Below are 17,683 nucleotides of genomic sequence, written 5' to 3' on the forward strand. Positions count from 1 at the left end.
ATCGTCCCTGTCTCTGTTAGTTTTAAAACCCCAATGTAATTCTGCCTCTCAGCTAGAAAAAATAGGGCTGAGCAGCATTTGGAAATTGAGTTTTTAAAGAAAATTGTTTGAGCTGTCCCCCAGGCGAGAGGTACATTCTGAAGACATACATTATGAATGCCGTTCTTGGATTTTATGTCACCGATACTTTGCTGAAGTAATCTATTTGTGCAACTGAAAATAAGATGTAAAGAGGGCCTGTATTAAGAGACACTATTGTCTCCGAAGTGTGTTTTCGCTCTGTGAGGCAAATACAGTCAACAAAAACATTGAAGTCTCCAGGGCAATGTGTTAAGTTAAAAGTCATGTGAGAAGCCTCTTGGACTGGGGGTCATTCTGTTAAAATGACTTAACAAATAGATGACACCAACAGAGCAAAGCTAATAAGATGTATTTCCATCAGCTTGTATGATCAGAATCAACCCACTGAATATCTTGTTGATTGTCGGCCCTCCTGAGAAAGGAGGCAGGATTACTCCTCTTGCATGCAATGCACTGAAACCAACTGGGACAACCATATAGCTGAGATAAGAAACTATATTTTGGATATTTGCCCCTACACACACAAGCACACGCACATCTAATTTTTGTACCACAGTGAAATGTCAGTTTGTGTAATAAGAGGTTAAAGAACAAGAATCTGCAATGCACGTCATAACTTGTAATTAGTGAGGGAAAAAATAATAAAACAGAAGCATTCTTATGCTGGTTTGCACCCAATTCCAACTCTTTTCCTACCAGTGCGATTTATAACCACCACACATTTTCCCTGTGTTAAGTGCAATGTTTAATACATATCTCTGTATGTTTGTATTCGCAAAGCAAATAGTTGCTTCAAGCAGCCTGCTGGCCTCACATCCCCATGCTAACGCTGTGCTTTATTTATGTGTGTCTCATCTACTTTTCTTGCAAGAGTAATCCTGCATTTGTGGTCCAGAGCTGAAAAGGTGCCACTTAGCCTCCCTGGTTAGATGTCCCATGACTGAAATAGCCCCGAAGAACCCAATAGTAACAATTTAGTTTAGTTGCTAAGCAGTCTACACAGACCAACGATGGATTTAAAGATCTGAATCAAGATTATAAGTGATGCTGCAGAACCATACTGTGGAGGTTGGGATTATTGTGGCAGACAATTCCCAGGGTGCAGCAGTTGACTGTTCAACAGATGCAGAGCATAGCGTGGCATGTCTAGAGCACATCAAGGAAGAAGTGTGTCTGTTGGAGAGCAGAGCTGCCTGCTTTGAGGAATTCATAAACTCAAGACACATCAGCACACATTGGTACTCTGTTGAATGAAAAAACAGCCTCCTGCAGTTGCCCACACAGATGGACAACCTTTGAGAAAGGTTTAGAGATGGCAGAAAAGGTTTGTTTGATTTCCCCTTGTTCATATAGTAACTGTACAACTGCTTATCACATGCAGAAAGTAGATAAAGAGGCTGTTAGGCTGTTGTTTGATATAAAGTAATATTTGGCCGAAAGTCTAATTATGTAATACACTTGATATGAGGGACAAAGGGAAAATATAGTATTTACAAAGATAAATATACCAGCAGATATTCTCACCTGGCAGGTCAGAGAAGAGAAGGATGCATTCATTGAAGCCATTGGCCAAAAGCCGGTCCCTGAGCTGCTGCAATATAGCCACGCCGATACAGAAGGGGAAAGAGGAGTTACCCAGCAGCAGGGTGTCCCACAGGTGGAAGATCTTGTGCAGTGGAAACACATCTGTATGGAGTGTACAGAAATAAAAACAACAAAGGGGAGATTTTACAAAATGACTGAATACCAGATTGGCAGAAAAATCAAATCCCACGAAGGATGCACAATAGGCCTCTGCGAGCGGGATATAATAGCATGCAACACACAGGCAGAGAGAAATGGGGAATCACATTTTACATAATGAGTGTGATTTGCATATGCATAGTGCATTTACTTAAGATGGCTCTATGGCTTTAAAATGGGAAGGTCCCTAAGCAATATTGTGCGTTGGCAAGGTTGCCTGGAGGGATATTTGATGTGGGGGAGGCAGCTGGGAAAAATGTTTTTAGCTGGGTGTTGTGGTGGAAAAATGACAGGAAGAACATCAGGGGGCTGAGGAGCTCTAGAGCAAGGAACCTGCACAGGTTATTTAAAGCCAACTAAAACCACATCCTGATAATGCGTCCCACTGAAGTTATTAGTTCAGATATATTACTTTTAGTTGGTTTTTTTTTAAATGGAATGTTTCCTCCCTGTTGAGATTTATGCATGAAAACCAGAACTGTCCACCTGCTTCTATCATCCCGCGGTTTGTTAAGGTGGATGCTGAGCAATAGATGTGTGTGTGTGTGTGTGTGTGTGTGTGTGTGTGTGTGTGTGTGTGTGTGTGTGTGTGTGTGTGTGTGTGTGTGTGTGTGTGTGTGTGTGTGGAATGTGGCTTTGGTGAGGCCGAGTGAGCAGTAGTGGTGAGAAAATGCCTCGGAGGGGCCGCGCAGCATTAGCAGTCAGCTGAGCAGCATGTGACTGACAGGCAGTGTATCCATGTGTGTGTGTGTGTGTGTGTGTGTGTGTGTGTGTGTGTGTGTGTTCTATGCGTGTGTGTGAATTGAGGATGACCCTCCAACCTTGTCTCATATTGGATTGAGGACATTAGCAGTCAGAGGGGCACACCTCCTGAATACTGGACTCACACACTGCCTCAGGGGGAGGATAAGGGGTAGGGGGTAAAAGGGTCACACCTCACACTCTCTGCCCCAGGAGTGGTCGGTGTGTGATTGTGTGATTGTGTGTGTGTGATTGTGTGTGTGTGTGTGTGTGTGTGTGTGTGTGTGTGTGTGTGTGTGTGTGTGTGTGTGTGTGTGTGTGTGTGTTTGACTGAAGAATCAAATCCTCACTGCAAAGGGCTGAACCAGATCAATTTGGCTACAATTAATCTAAATCATAGGTTGTGTTTGCGGTCTATAAGAGTCTGCAGACGAGCAAAGTTCAAATCCAACTATCTAAAATAATATTACGAAGAAAGAATTTTATTCAAACTGTTGTACCATATGATGGATCTGTACCTAGAAGACACAGAGGTTAATTGCACATTATTTAATCGTAACAATGATCTGTGACCCTCACTTATATGCTCATATTCCAGAGCCCCAGCTGTGCCCTGCAGAAGATAAAAGCTCAATGCTGCCATCAACTGACAAACTGCATGCTAAAACCAGTAAAAAAAGAATAAAAATGTACCTCTGCTGCAGCACAGAAGGTGAAATGACTCTTACTGTGCATTATTCATTTTGGAATCAACAATTAAGCAAGGTAGCCTACAATTATTGCTGGAATCTGTAATATTTCATCATCTTCCAATCTTCAGCCAATCTGGTATGAAACATATCAAACATGTAGACATCATCGACATCTAAAAATGATCGTAAACTGCAGTCACTGAAATCATTTGGCCGACATGGCCTGAGCTGATTGTAATGAGTGACACCTAAACTTATGCTGACTTAGACCCTGTACATACTGGTTAATGACAAAACATTATAAAAACCATGCAAAATCCTGCAGTCCAAGTTAAGATCACAATCTACGCTGCGCCTAATTTAATCTACACTCTCACAATACAAGCTTGTAAGTCTCAACCGAAGCTGAACATTACACGATTCACAAAGGTTGCATTAACTGCAGTGCTATTGTAATGAATTCTAGTCGAGAGGTGCTCCTTCCTTATTTTGTACAGCCCCAGTGTTATTAGAATGGAAATATCTTAATACGTTAATAGATCTGCCAAAAGTTTCTCATAAGCTTTTCAAAAAAAAATAGTTGTTGTTGACTAGTTGACTAGTAGCAGTAGTGTATCTTATGACCCTTACAGCCACATGTGCTCTTGAAGTTATATCAGAGAGGGAGAAGATTCATTAATATGTGGTACACAAAATCCAATTTAGGGCATTCAAGATCGTAAAAAAAGAACTACTTTAATAAATATGGGCATAACAATGTCAAAAAAACAACACGCCCTCCTAAAGGTTCTCCAGAGGAAGGGAAGTTCGCCGATGAGTGTTGATGTATTTTTATAATGTTCTAAATCAATATTTATTAAAGGCTTTTTATTTTTACCATCCCTGAGTAAAGCGCCTGGAATTGATTTTGTCTGCCACATCCTACCCTTGGACCTCAACATATTTATTTGTTTCCTTCTTAATGTTACCTCAGAAATCTTCTTGCGAACTGAAGGTCAGCTGACTATAAAATCATGCAAATGTAATCAATATTTTTGATATAGCTGTGTGATATGATCTCTACAGTTGATCCAGAATGCTGCAGCACGTGTTCTAACAAAAACTAAGAAAAAAGATCATATTACTCCAGTATTAGCTTCTCTGCACTGGCTCCCTGTTAAATCAAGAATAGAATTTAAAATTCTTCTACTCACCTACAAAGCTCTAACTGGCCAGGCATCGTCTTATCTTAAGGAACTTATAGTTCCATATTACCCAACTAGAGAGCTGCGCTCAATCAATGCAGGGTTACTTGTGGTTCCTAGACTATATAAAAGTAGGATGGGAGCCAGAGCCTTCAGTTATCAGGCTCCTCTTCTGTGGAACCAGGTTCCAGTTTCAGTCCGGGGGGCAGACACACTCGCCACTTTTAAGAGCAGGCTTAAGACCTTCCTTTTTGATAGCGTACTTTAAGCGTACGGTACTTTAAAAGAGACCATTGGAAGAATAAGTCAGATAATGTAATTAGGCCAAAAGTACAACACACTAAATTACAGGCCATGTATTTGACATTGTGCAGTATATAAGTATTGGCAACAAGAATGGTCCATGTCAGTGTTATATTATATATGATTGTATTTTTGGATCATCATCACTGATACATTAACATGTTATAAATACTTAAACGTAGAGTTGATTTTTATCTGCTTTACACACGATCCAAAAGTATATAGAGTACTTTTGGATAGTTTAATCAATAACAAGGCATCATATATTTTGAATGTAACATCTCTGAAAAGCAACTAGTACTCCAGCAGTAGATAAAAAAATGGAGTAGAAGTATGAAGTAGGAGAAAATGTAAATAAATTAGAAAAACAAAAATAGCTCAAAATTACAGGACTTGATTTAATGTATTCAGTTATTTTTCACTTCTGGTTTTAAGCCTATTAACATAAAATTCAGTTCAGTCCATCGACTGAACCTTGAACTTGAATTTGTTTTTTTTATGTCATGTATCCTTTTATAGATCATCAATGACAACTGAGCAAATTCCATCCACGACTGGAGACTGCAAGATGTAGTTGAAAGCCCAGAAACAGCTTTTAAAATGTATTTAAATAAAAACAGAATGAGAATAAATAAAACATGTGCTGGTGAAAATTTGAGGTAGTGTGGGACTGAGCTGTCAAGTCCTTTCCTTTCAGATCTGGAATTAATTAGCAGCTGGAATAAAGGTCACAGAGAGAAAAAAAATTAAAACCTACAGATCTGGTCCATACTGGACCCACTGACCTTTTCAGTGTCTTTTATTCATACTCTAATTGAAGCAGACTCAAAATAACCTCTGAAAGTTTGGGATTATGCTCAGTGACACATCACATCCACATTGTGAGTACAACGAAAAGCTACTTACGTGTAAACATCGTCAGGAACCATGGAATAGCATAAAGCTGTGTGGTAAGAAAAAGAGATAAGATACACAGTAAGCACATTTATGAGATAATGTAGCATTCATTTGTATGCAATATTCAGTATGTCAAATCGAATTGCCGAAAGCTCGCATGAAATATGTGAACCGCTTTCTTACAATAGAGATTTCTTTAAGATGTGCAGCACAAGTCTCTATGCCTTCTGAGAAACAGAAACGGCCATAAACAGCAAACTGCTGAGTTTGGTTATTAGTCAGCGGGGAGAAGGCTTACAATGAATCGCATTATACAAATCATCTTGTCATCCATCCTCCTTTCTCTCCATTCTACACTTTCCCTGGAGGAAATGCATAAAATTAAAATTAAAAGACCGCACACACACCCCACCATTAACCACCTGGTATGACACCTGCCAATCACTGGCCACTGTTGCTGAGGCTCTGTAATATTCAGTAGCAGAGGGTCTGGAGCAGAGGGTGCAGGAATACTGGAGCTAATCTCAGTAAGTTTATTGACAGCTAATGCGTGGGAGCTGGCGACTGTTCAGTAGACCTCTTCTGAGGCCAGTGATGGCCAGGAGAGAGAGCCACACCGCACTGAGTCTCAATTCAAACGCTCACCGGCAGAGCTGCGAGTCCAGCCAGATTGGATTAGTGTAAGTGTAAATGGCAGACCCAGGCGAGAAGATGTGGCCAAATTGAGAATGGCCTGAATTAAACCGCTGGCCACATGCAATCTGTCTCTCTGCCGATGGCTTCAGGCATTACTGGAGCGGAGTCCTTGAACACCACAACATTTCCAAAGATTACTTGTGGTTTCTGTGTGCTTGCACAAGGCAAACTGTATTAATCTTGCCATATTTTGGTATGCATAAATTGGAATCAAATCCATTTCATATTGCAGTGACATTTGGTCTTTTAGGGCCGATGGATTTGTTTCCTCAGTAAAACAACAGTTCAGAGTATTCTCTGAAGTTCACAGAGGAAAAGGAGATTTATGGTCTGTAAAGTCTAATTACTGGGATTGAAATCAAGCATGAAAGCTGTATCAACAAAGCTTGTTCCAATTCATCGTGGCCTACCAACAAAAACAGGCATACAGAGAGTCCTTTGAAAGGCAAGTCAATACTGGTAGCTCTGTACATGCAGTACGTGTCAAGTCAGCATCATAACAGCATGCTTTTCTTTGAAGTGGCAAATTTGAAAAATGGATAAGTAAGAACCTGAAAGAATCACAATGGCACATCTGTTCAAGGTGAGGCTTATATACATACAGCATCAACAACTACAGGTAACATTTGTGCATCAAGCAAAAGTATCTTTCCTAATTTCATGTTTCCCTACACACTTCAAATTATAGCAGACTATCAACATTTCACTTGCACCACTTTAGAAAAGGAGCTGCAGCATCAGAAACTGCAAGGAGGAGGAAGAGGACGCTTTGATCCCTGACTCCTCTATGACAAAGACCCCACTTTTCATCGGGTAATGTCCCAGAGGCCGGCCCACAGGTGACACACATTCATCAGCACACTAACTGGAACCGCAGAGAGACTGTACACACTTTAACCTTGTCACTGTCTGAGCAGAGCTGAAGTAAAAGGGCAGGAAGAGGTGGCATATAGTAAGAGAAATAAGGTAAGCCTTGCAGAGGACAATCATTAAGTGTGCCTGGAAGACATTAATCGCTGTATAAATCACCATTGGACTACCGGGAGAACCTGACCCTCGCCACGAATACTGGAGAGGAGGATGTGGAACAAAAAGTGTCAATGACAATGAAAAGATATACACTGTGATCTATGGTTGGCCATTTCCTTTGGCCCTCACGCGGAGAAAACAACTGGAATATTTGTTACTTTCTTTGACTTGCAATAGAAGACAAGGTTGTTATCCTGGTTCGCCCTCCACTGCTGCCTATTGTCGTCAGCGTGTCAGGGGACTTGCACACTTGGAAACTTACGTCTGGGATGAAGCCAATCTCATTTAGATGGTTGCTTAGCTCTGGGTCATGGAAGGCAATCATTTGGGAAAAGACGGTCAAGTACTCTGAAACACAGGCAAAAGGGCACAAGTTATATATATAATTTATTGTGCAGCTTGAGTGCTAAAAACATGAAAGAAAGTGTATTTGACTGAAGACTTTACAGCAGGCGTAAGCAACCTTAGACACACATGCCACCATTGGTACACGGTAACTAAACCAATGGCACACTACCAGTAAGCGTTTACAGTCAACAGTAAGAACACAAGATGGTTTAGACAAGACATAAATAAACACAAACCTACCTAATAAATGATTGGATTTAGTAAATCAGTCATGGGGAATATTATCAGAAAACACTCAGTAAACTTTCATTGTTATGCAGATGATACCCAGTTATATCTATCAATTAAGCCAGACGAAACTAACCAGTTCTCTAAACTTCAAGCATGTCTTACGGACTTCTTAATGTTAAACTCCGAAAAAACAGAAGTTATCCTACTAGGCCCAGATCACCTTCGAAATCAATTATCTAACGATATAGTTTCTCTAGATGGCATTGCTCTAGCATCCAGCACTACCGCTAAGAACCTTGGAGTTATCTTTGATCAGGATCTGTCTTTTAACTCTTATATAAAACAGATCTCTGGAGTCTTTGTGCTTTCTCGCTTCGCAGGCTTCAATAAATCGTGGCTGTACCTGGACCGTGGTCGTGCATCCTGCTACGGCCCTGCTGACACCGACTGCTACCACCATTATTATTACTAGTCACATTACTATTACTATTACCTGTACCATTAAGCATTTTAGCTTTACTTCCACCCTGAAGCCCTTTTTGCTTTCTCGCTCTGCAGGTTTCCATGAATCGTTGTGGTACCTGGACCGTAGTCATGCCTCCTGCTGTGAGCCGACTGACACCCACTGCTACTTCGATTATTATTATTAATCACATTACTATCCCTATTTTCATAATTATAATTCTACTATAATAATTGCTGCTGTTATTATAAGTAGTCTTATTATATGAATCATTTATGTCATATACATTGAATGTGTTGTATCTGTGTTATGCTGTTCATTCTGTACACATGACATTTATTGCATTCTGTCCATCCTGGGAGAAGGATCCCCCTTTTTAGGGGAGTTTTTCCTGTGCCGATGTGAGGGAAGGACAGAGGATGTCGCATGTGTACAGATTGTAAAGCCCTCTGAGGCAAATTTGTAATTTGTGATTCTGGGCTATACAAAATAAACTGAATTGAAATTGAATTGAATTGAATTGAATATAGCGATGAGAACTCATAGTTCAGATACTTTTTTTAAACAATTTGTTGCCTTATAACAAAGAGACAGGAAGACAAAAAGTTGCAGGTGGACTGCTGTCAAATGGGCAACTTTGGAAATTAACTTCTGCACATGTCAATTGGAAACATTGTAATGCTGTACTAGCCCCATTCTTCACACTATAAATGAACAAAGATCCTCCAACCAGACAGATAAACATTAGCTAGCTCTCCAGGGCATCTAGCAGTGGAGAGAAAGGATAATAGCCACATTCCCCACAGAGTTCAAGAGGTGTATGGTGCTGCTGTTGTCACATAAGAATTGCTTGTGACATTTCTCTGCAGGCTGCTTTTGCAGTTTCATTTGTTTCCCTATCTCTAAATGATGTGGCTCAGCTGCAAACTCCATTAAGACAAACTAAAATTACTTTTTACAGCTTAGGAACAACATGGAGCCAAAATGTAATCAACATTGAGCTGACGGCCTGATGCTCGGTGCCAGCCGGTGATAATTTGTTTTTGAACTTAGCTGAATGCGCTGACCATGTTTAATACTTAATACTTAACTTGCAGTGGCAGTTGACAAAATTAGCTAAAAAACACTGGATGGCTGGAGTGGAAACAAGTAAGATTGAGTGTGTAATATATATCAGGAGAAACCAAAAGATAAGCTTTAAAATCACACTATCACTGTATTGCTGTGCAAAACACAGCAGACTAAGTGCTTATTCTAGTATATCTTACCTTGAATGACATGAGAGTTGTCCTTCAGGAAAAAGTTGTACAAGTACTTGGGGATGAAGGCAGACATGCAGGCATATGCCAGGGCTGTGGAGAGTATAAGATAAATATGAAAGGAAGCCAAAAACTAAAAAAGGAAGGTAGAAAAGAAAACACTACGCAGTGACAACAGTAAGCTAGTAGGTATTAGAATTTAAATGATTACCTTCATTATTAAAGTTTAAGTAGAGGAATGGGGCACAAAGTGAATCCAAACCTGATATGATGGAAAGAAAATACATTTATAATACAAAAATGCTGTCACATGGTTGTAACTTAGGGCAAGGAAGGGAATTTACAAGATGTGACATGAGCACCATCTAGTGTCCGGTCGTACATACTACAGTAAGTAATAGCACATACAAAGAGGAGGGTGTTGGTGGTTGCAACTAGAGTCAAACCAGAAGAACAACGAGACATAAAAGAAACATCCAGTGAGAAAGAGAAAGAAATTGATGAAAGAGTGTCTGACCCTGCCAATAGACCAGGTCAGGGTGGGAGACCACCCAGGCTTTCAACACACGCCTGAACTTGATGTGGCCCTGAGGAGACGACAGCAGCTCATCATACTGGTGACAGCGTGGGATGTCCACCTCAATCTGTAGTCGTGCACCAAAACACAACCAACGAAAGAATGAAGCTAAATTCATTTCAAACACGTTACTGCTGTGTCGTCATTTCAACAACTTACCTGTCTGTCAGTTGGTATTGGAGTATCCTTGTCGATGCTCTCGTATTTGGCCTGAATGTCTCCCTGTGTAAAAATAAAGAAACGATAAGTGTCCGCTGAAAAAACAATGTTAAAACTGCAGCTTTTCTCATCACACAACGACAATTTCTCCTGTACCTCAATGCCAAGCAGTGCTGCCCACGCCAGGCCTCGAACAAGAGGGGGAATATCCACTCTGGCCTCTTTCCACACAAAGTTCTTCTTGTAAGGATAGGCCTAAAGACAAAACATGAAACTGAATATAAATTACCAAGCTTTAATTCACCAGTAACCTGTTTAAATGATAATTTAAATAAAAGTTGAGCTGGATCAAGCACCTTGCACTAGCATATTTAGGCACTCTGTCTAATTTGGTACAGAGATGCTTATGTGTGAGTGTATGTGCTGTTAAAGTGTGTGCGTATGTTTGACTTTGTATGGAGCAGACCTTGAGCAGCCTGTCAAAAAGGATGATGCGGATGAGCTGGTACTCGGTGTCTCTCTCGCGGATGATGAGTGGGAGCGTGACGGTGGCCGACAGCTCATTGCTGCTGTTGGACTGGGGCAGACTTGACTGTCTGAAGGAGGGGGAAAAAAAGGGAATATGACATTACACGAGCCAAAATAAATGACGGGGTGATGTGAAAAATAGTGACAGGTGATGGAGGGGCAAAAGCGGAAAGTTAAGGATGAATTGCTTACTCGTCTTCCAGTAGAGGGTAATAGGCTTCTCCTGATACATCCTTCAGTCTCTAAAAAAAAGAAAATCATAATATGTATTCACAGTTAAGGTTAAATTCTGTTAAAGGTTGCATTTTGAAACCACTTACAACATAAATGTATTGATGTATTGTGTTTATGGAACAGTTGTCAGATAGTGAGTACCTATCAATACAAATCATTTAAAGGGTAATAAGTGCTCTGTTGTTGAAATGTTTTCATCCCTTTGTTTGTAACAAAATTATGGTAAAATAATAGAATAAGGGATATGGAAACTTGTTTTAAAACTGGGAACATATTTGAAAATAAATACCACCACAGCTGGGCAACATGAGACTAGATAGCGTCTTTGATTTTAGGTATCATAATCTTGCGTAAGTGTCTTTTCCTGGTTTAAAATTCTGCATTACAATAATGTGATGTCATTTTCATAACTTACCAGACTGTTCTAGCTGTTTTATCATTTGCCTTTACCCACTTAGTCATTAAATTCGCACCTCATATACAGATATAATGGTATTGGGTTAAAAACTTATGATATTTTATTTTCCGTTCATCTATGCTAAATCTAATCCTATGCACAATTCACATGTTACCCAAATGTCTTTTGACAAGTTTGTGGTCTTACGTTTCTAAGTTGGCACAGAGACAGGGTGACTGTTGTGTCGTCAAGCAAGAAACTGCGGTCTCTTCCCTGGCCAAATGATTCCCCGTCTTCCAGGACAAAACTAAAGAAAAACAGAAAGAGAGAAGGAGATGTTTTATGATGTCTAAAGATCACCTGAAGTTAGCAAACGCCTTCATCAGTGTATATGTGTGTGGGTAACGTACTTGGGCAGTGTGCAGATTGGAGGTTTGGACTGTATGATTTCCTTGTTGGTCAGCTCCTTCTCCAGGTCTCCCCCCGCAAGACACCACAGATGGTACACCTCATCTATGGCCCGCTCCGACAGGTAGTCGTCATCATCATCTAATAACACATATACACACAAAACAGTCAACCCCTCCTCCATAGGCAAAGGTGGCGCTGCAGCATACACAGTTAATGATCAATTTATTAGCAAGTTTTTTCAATATCATCACCTGACATCAAGACATGTTTACTCATATTGCAGTGGAATCTTGTCTGAAAATATGTGATTTAATCTGGCCTACAACATGTAAAACAAACAAAGTAAATCTAAGAACATCTCATCCAAAATAAATTTGTCCAGAGGAAATAGTCTATATATGATGCTGTCAATATGCAGAGGCTAGAAAGCTCTTGTCTTTGTGGAGTCACTGAACAAGTTTTTGGAACTAACCATAGGCCCGTACGTGAAACTGAGGTGTAGCAATTGAAAGTGAAAATATGTAGCCCTATCCACAAAAAAGTTTTTTAGTTAGTCCTGATAATTTTAAGATGGCTTTACATATAGTATGTTTCACAGAATTTAGAATGGAACAAATTAAAATAAGTGCAATTTGAGGAAATACGAGGTAGGAGCAAGAATAGAAATTAACTACGCTTTCAAGAACATGAATTAAAGGCTTATCATAAATCAAAGAAAAATCTTACGGGACACCAATTATATTTTTTACACTAAATACTGCTGATATTATTAATACCGATGCCAGCATGCTTAACAAACCTACTTCAAGGTAATCAATTCAGCTTTGAGAAACTGAATTTTTTAGTCAAGAGTAAGAAGGGTTGACAGGTGATTGGTGTGTATGTAGCGTGTACGTTTGAGTGTAAGGCTACGTGTGCAGTTGTGTGAAGTTGGTAAAGACCTTTGCAAAGTTCACTGATGTCCTCTGGGAGTTCCAGATGTGCACAGCGCAGAGATGAAGAGAACAGACTAACAGGCTTCTTGAAGGGCGTGTAGAGGCTCGAAACGCCACTAAACACAGGGTCTCCCAGCAGGTCTGCAGGGGTCGGCCTGGAGGACACATACAAAGACCACATGGTCATGACAGAAATATATCCACAAACACGGAGTCTGCTTTTAAGTTGTTATTTTAGAACTGACATTTTGTTATATTAAACATTTGGTAATATAAAGTCATAAAAGTCGTAAGGCAATAACTTGCAACTGTTTACTTTGGTATCATTTCACTTGGTTTTAGCATGCTGGAATCCTTTGCAGCAAGTATTTCATAACCTGCCTGACCAAGTGTTTATGAACAAAATAAATAAGACTGTATTAACCTTTTAGATGGAAGAAATGCCAAGCATTTCCTTAACAACTCGAGGACATTTTGGGGCAGCGCCTGTAAAACAAAAAAAAGAAAAACGTATTAACTACAGTACACACAATTCCCATTTAAACTTCTACTAATCTCACAAAAAGGTCAAGAAAGATTAGGCAGTGCTTACACAAAACTCAAAGTAGGATTAGATGTCTGATTGAATACTTTCAAATAAAACAGTTTTAAGTGTGTAATTCTAATTTAATAGGAAACAAAAATCTGTATATACAATCTTTGTTAAGTCAAGTAAAGTTGGCAACAAATGATCTGTCAGATTCTTAGGCTTATCTTTTTTTATCAGATATTCCTTTTGTAATTTAGACAACATTTGTTAAGGGGAAAATGCTTTATTCAATCCTGATGCATTGGGCAGTTTGGTATTATTGCGGAGTGAAAACATAAAATATATATTTTTTTTATATAATATTGTGATGCCAAAAATGCAACCTAATTTTCTAGTAATGTCTAAAAGCTCTCTCCTTAAACATACCATTTAAATATCCTTATTTATTATTGTCTTTATTATTGACTTAGATTGAGGCAGCCAATGATTTTGACGTCACCTTGATAGCATCCAGACAACCATGTTCCTCAGCAAGGACAGTGACAATGTCATCCATGCAACCTGAGAATGACAAACAATATCACAGTATAAGCCTAATTAAATTAAAGAACATATTGCTCAGTACTTAGATTCATTATGTCCTTTTCACTCACCCAAGGTTAGAATGAATTTCAATCTCTCACTAATATCAATATTCTGCAGCAGTCGTCTACCCTGTAATTGATACACAGCATTAGAATTTATGGGGCAAATGAGCCATACAGCTTGAGTTCAGGCTAGCCCAACAGCAAAATAAAAATCTTAAATGAATGTCTTATTCTTGAATGAAGAGGTTCTTGATGGATTCTTACTGCACATAGTTCAAACAACAAAACCCCAAGCGACCAGACATCAGTTTTGGGTCCTGAAGGCAGAGGAGCTTCGTCATGGGAAGAGTCACTGGGGTGGAAGGAGCCCTGAGCGATCACCTCTGGAGAAAGGTATGATGGGTACCTGAGGTCATGTGCACAGAGCAGATAAGCACATTACTTTGTCAGCCTCTAAATAATATTGATATCCAGCACTCCCTTTAAAATCCATTTAAATTAATTACTAGTTTAACATCTCAGTGCAGAAATGTCCTGTCATAGTTTTTATTAATTTGTCAGCTTTATTGTATTATTAGGTTTTAATTATGTAATTCCCATATTATACATTAATACATAATATTATCTAATAAAAAATGTATTCCATGAAAAGTGATGATATTGCTTCATTAAGTGATGTATATCCAGTTGTTCCTAAGAATGTGCATAGCTGTTTGACAATTACATTTATTAAATATTTTCATCCAGATGTTATTGAGAGTCATGGGTATGTGCCATCATTCTTCTTTTCAATCTGCAAAAGGATATTACACAGAGATACTTGGTGGAACACAAAGGCCTTTGGATTAGGATAAAAGTCCAATGATCTGTTACAGTTTCTAAACCAGGAAGCTATTTGATGCCCCAAAAGCTGGTTTGTATGAAAAAGCAATAGGCCATTATGCATCAATGTTATAGTCAATTGCCTTTTTTATGATTTGACTAACGGCAAACAGATACAAGTGAAACTTTGACCCTGAACAGACAGCACACATAGCTCAGTGCCAACAATTGAGGAGTTCCAGAGCGCTAATGGATCTTTATCTGTGATGAATGAGGAGAAAGAGACGTACCCAATGGGGAAATCTACATCTGCCCCATGATCAGTCATGTGATAAAGACCAAACTTTGCCAGCTTGACATTCCCCTATGAAGAAAAGCAATCTCTGTTAGAGTGACAAAATTAAATTCATTTACTGTCTTTTATTTGGACAGACTTTCAGCTCTTAAAAAGACATACATAAATCAGCTTAATTTTACCTTGCAGTCCATGAGCACATTGTGCGCGCTGAGGGCTCTGTGCACCATACCGTGTTTGTTCATAAACTCCAGACCTTCAAGGACCTCATAGGCTATCTGCAGCACCTTCTCTGGGCTAACACAAACAAATACCCGACAGTGTGTCAAACCAAGTGGTGAGTGGATCTGAGAAAAGTCATGACAAAGAATTTATCTAAATGTTCAACAGTTAAGTATCAGTTTTAATACACCGTTTTTTATTTGCAAACCTAACCTCGGCCAGTAGTGCTCTGCTCCCAGCAGACCACATGACACATGACAATAACAACACTGTGCAATAATAGTTAAAATAGTTTTTTTCTGTCTGTAAATATTATATTTCAGTTATTGTGTTTTTCTTGCTTATTTATAATACTTGTTTTTTTATTTTATTTTTTATTTTTTTATTTTTATCTTGTCTTTCTTTACTATGTCTCTTGTGTGCACTTTAACTCTATGCTGCTGTAAGCCTGCAAATTTCCCCGATGCGGGACTAATAAAGGATTATCTTATCTTATCTTATCTTATCTTATCTAGATGGCAAGGTCCATGCATACTATTTCCATGGCCGTCTTGTAATTAACAGTATAAGGAAAGTGAAGGTAGGAAAAATAAAATTGTTCATCACATACACTGTAATTACTTCAGAATAGTTTATGAGGACTTTTAATAAAAAATCTCACCTGGCTGTTTTCCCCTGTTTTTGGAAGTCACTTAAACTGCTTTCAAAGTGTTCAGCAACAACAATCAGCCGTTCTGTAGAGCAGAGTGAAAATGCACTATTATGATTAAAATGTATTTTGACACCTCTATGATATACGGTATTGCAGTACAAAACATTACCCATCCAAGAAGTTTTCACTTCATGAACTTACTTAAAGGACCAAGAACCTTTTGAGGAACTCAGGGACGAAACTTGCATTTTAAGGAACCACTAAAATGTGACTGTTAGGTGGCAAAAAAAATATCTTCTGCTGGGGTAGTACTTACCGAGGATTTAGGAACTTTGGCGGTGGAGTTTGCATGGTTGACCCTCACTTATTGAAATGGTAACTTGTGGTGTTGTGGTTTTGGACTACAATAAAATGCAGTCCTACAATATATTGTGTTTACTACTTACAAATACAAACTTTATATAATCAACTAACAACAGACTTGCGTGTTTATCACAACAAACATGCATTCCAACCAGAACAACTGGATGAAACAAGACTACTGTCACCAGCTTGGAAATTTAATAAATACCCAGGTTCTACTTTTTTGTCCAAATAAAATGCCAGGTATGTTTTGGATAGGCTCAGTGAGAGTACACATCAAGGGGAGAATATTACGAAAAAATGAAATGTAATAAAATAGAAAGACAGGATATACAGTATGATTAGACCCCTTACAACGGGCAAGACAGAAAGTCATACCGTGTTTCCCTCTGGAGATGTCCACATATTGGCAGAGTCTGGGGTGAGTGACGGTTTTGAGGATCTGGAAACGTCCAAGGATTTTGATAGAGTTGGGTGTGAGAGGGAGGCCATTGCTCCCACAGACATCATGAGGGAGAGCTGAGGCAAAGAAGGTGAAGGCCCCCAGCTGGGCGTCCTTGAGGGGTCTCATCTTGCCACTGGCTTGAAGCACTGATGACGGGAAAGAGAAGTCATTATGATTAATGATATGTGATATATATATATATGTTTGAATGAGCAAAACATTCTGATCATCGCCAGGATGTAGTAAATCATATTCTCATTTATGTCATTCGAAAAACATGAATGAAATTAATTTAAGTGCTTAACCAAATACCATCATTAGAGCAAGTGACAGGGTAACACTGTCATTGCAAGTACTAGTAAGTAACACATGTAAGTAATAAAACGGTATTCACAGCATATAGTTGTGCATTAACGTCTGAAACAAAAGGCACAATGTGCACAGTGATGCTGCAGATAAACCCACTGTGGGAGTTTAGCATATATTATGAAAAATAATGTTAACTTCCTTATTGTCCCGGATAGGAAAACAATAATGTCATGTGCATAACATCCGAAAAACGATCCTACTCACGCTTAAAGGTAAAGCTGCATGGCCATGTTGACGGAATTAACTCGGAAATAGTCTTGAAATATATTTTTAAATGAACTCGTTTCCTGCCTCTGCGATGCGATGGGAACAGCTGAGCGAACGTGATCAATGACGTCATTTGTGTGCGACAAAGTAGCGCAGTGAAGCAAAACACAACAATTAGGGAACTTAAATCCAACAGAATTATTTGGGAAAAAAACACAATAAGGTTGTTCATTAGTTATTTTTTGTTCGGTATTGTTTTGAATAGTTGGCTTATCATTGTAGTT

The 17,683-nt window shown here is 39.1% G+C and overlaps 1 protein-coding gene across 1 annotated transcript in view; it reads right to left on the minus strand.

Moving 5' to 3' along the window:
- The window catches only part of tbck (TBC1 domain containing kinase), a 42,868-nt gene extending 25,208 nt beyond the window's left edge, over positions 1-17,660 (minus strand). The window contains exons 1-22 of the mRNA XM_054604134.1: positions 17,397-17,660; positions 16,757-16,969; positions 16,025-16,097; positions 15,324-15,438; positions 15,137-15,210; positions 14,289-14,430; positions 14,091-14,151; positions 13,937-13,998; positions 13,333-13,394; positions 12,915-13,063; positions 11,973-12,111; positions 11,770-11,869; positions 11,124-11,173; positions 10,870-10,999; positions 10,560-10,658; positions 10,404-10,466; positions 10,185-10,311; positions 9,879-9,929; positions 9,677-9,760; positions 7,629-7,714; positions 5,651-5,687; positions 1,606-1,767 (exon numbers count right to left, since the gene is read on the minus strand). Coding sequence (XP_054460109.1) covers positions 1,606-1,767; positions 5,651-5,687; positions 7,629-7,714; positions 9,677-9,760; positions 9,879-9,929; positions 10,185-10,311; positions 10,404-10,466; positions 10,560-10,658; positions 10,870-10,999; positions 11,124-11,173; positions 11,770-11,869; positions 11,973-12,111; positions 12,915-13,063; positions 13,333-13,394; positions 13,937-13,998; positions 14,091-14,151; positions 14,289-14,430; positions 15,137-15,210; positions 15,324-15,438; positions 16,025-16,097; positions 16,757-16,969; positions 17,397-17,631 — 2,314 coding nt within the window. The 5' untranslated portion in view covers positions 17,632-17,660. The remainder of the gene's footprint in view (positions 1-1,605; positions 1,768-5,650; positions 5,688-7,628; positions 7,715-9,676; positions 9,761-9,878; positions 9,930-10,184; positions 10,312-10,403; positions 10,467-10,559; positions 10,659-10,869; positions 11,000-11,123; positions 11,174-11,769; positions 11,870-11,972; positions 12,112-12,914; positions 13,064-13,332; positions 13,395-13,936; positions 13,999-14,090; positions 14,152-14,288; positions 14,431-15,136; positions 15,211-15,323; positions 15,439-16,024; positions 16,098-16,756; positions 16,970-17,396) is intronic.
- Positions 17,661-17,683: the final 23 nt, after the last annotated feature.

This window comes from Anoplopoma fimbria, chromosome 9, assembly GCF_027596085.1.
Source record: "Anoplopoma fimbria isolate UVic2021 breed Golden Eagle Sablefish chromosome 9, Afim_UVic_2022, whole genome shotgun sequence".
Lineage (NCBI taxonomy): Eukaryota > Metazoa > Chordata > Actinopteri > Perciformes > Anoplopomatidae > Anoplopoma > Anoplopoma fimbria.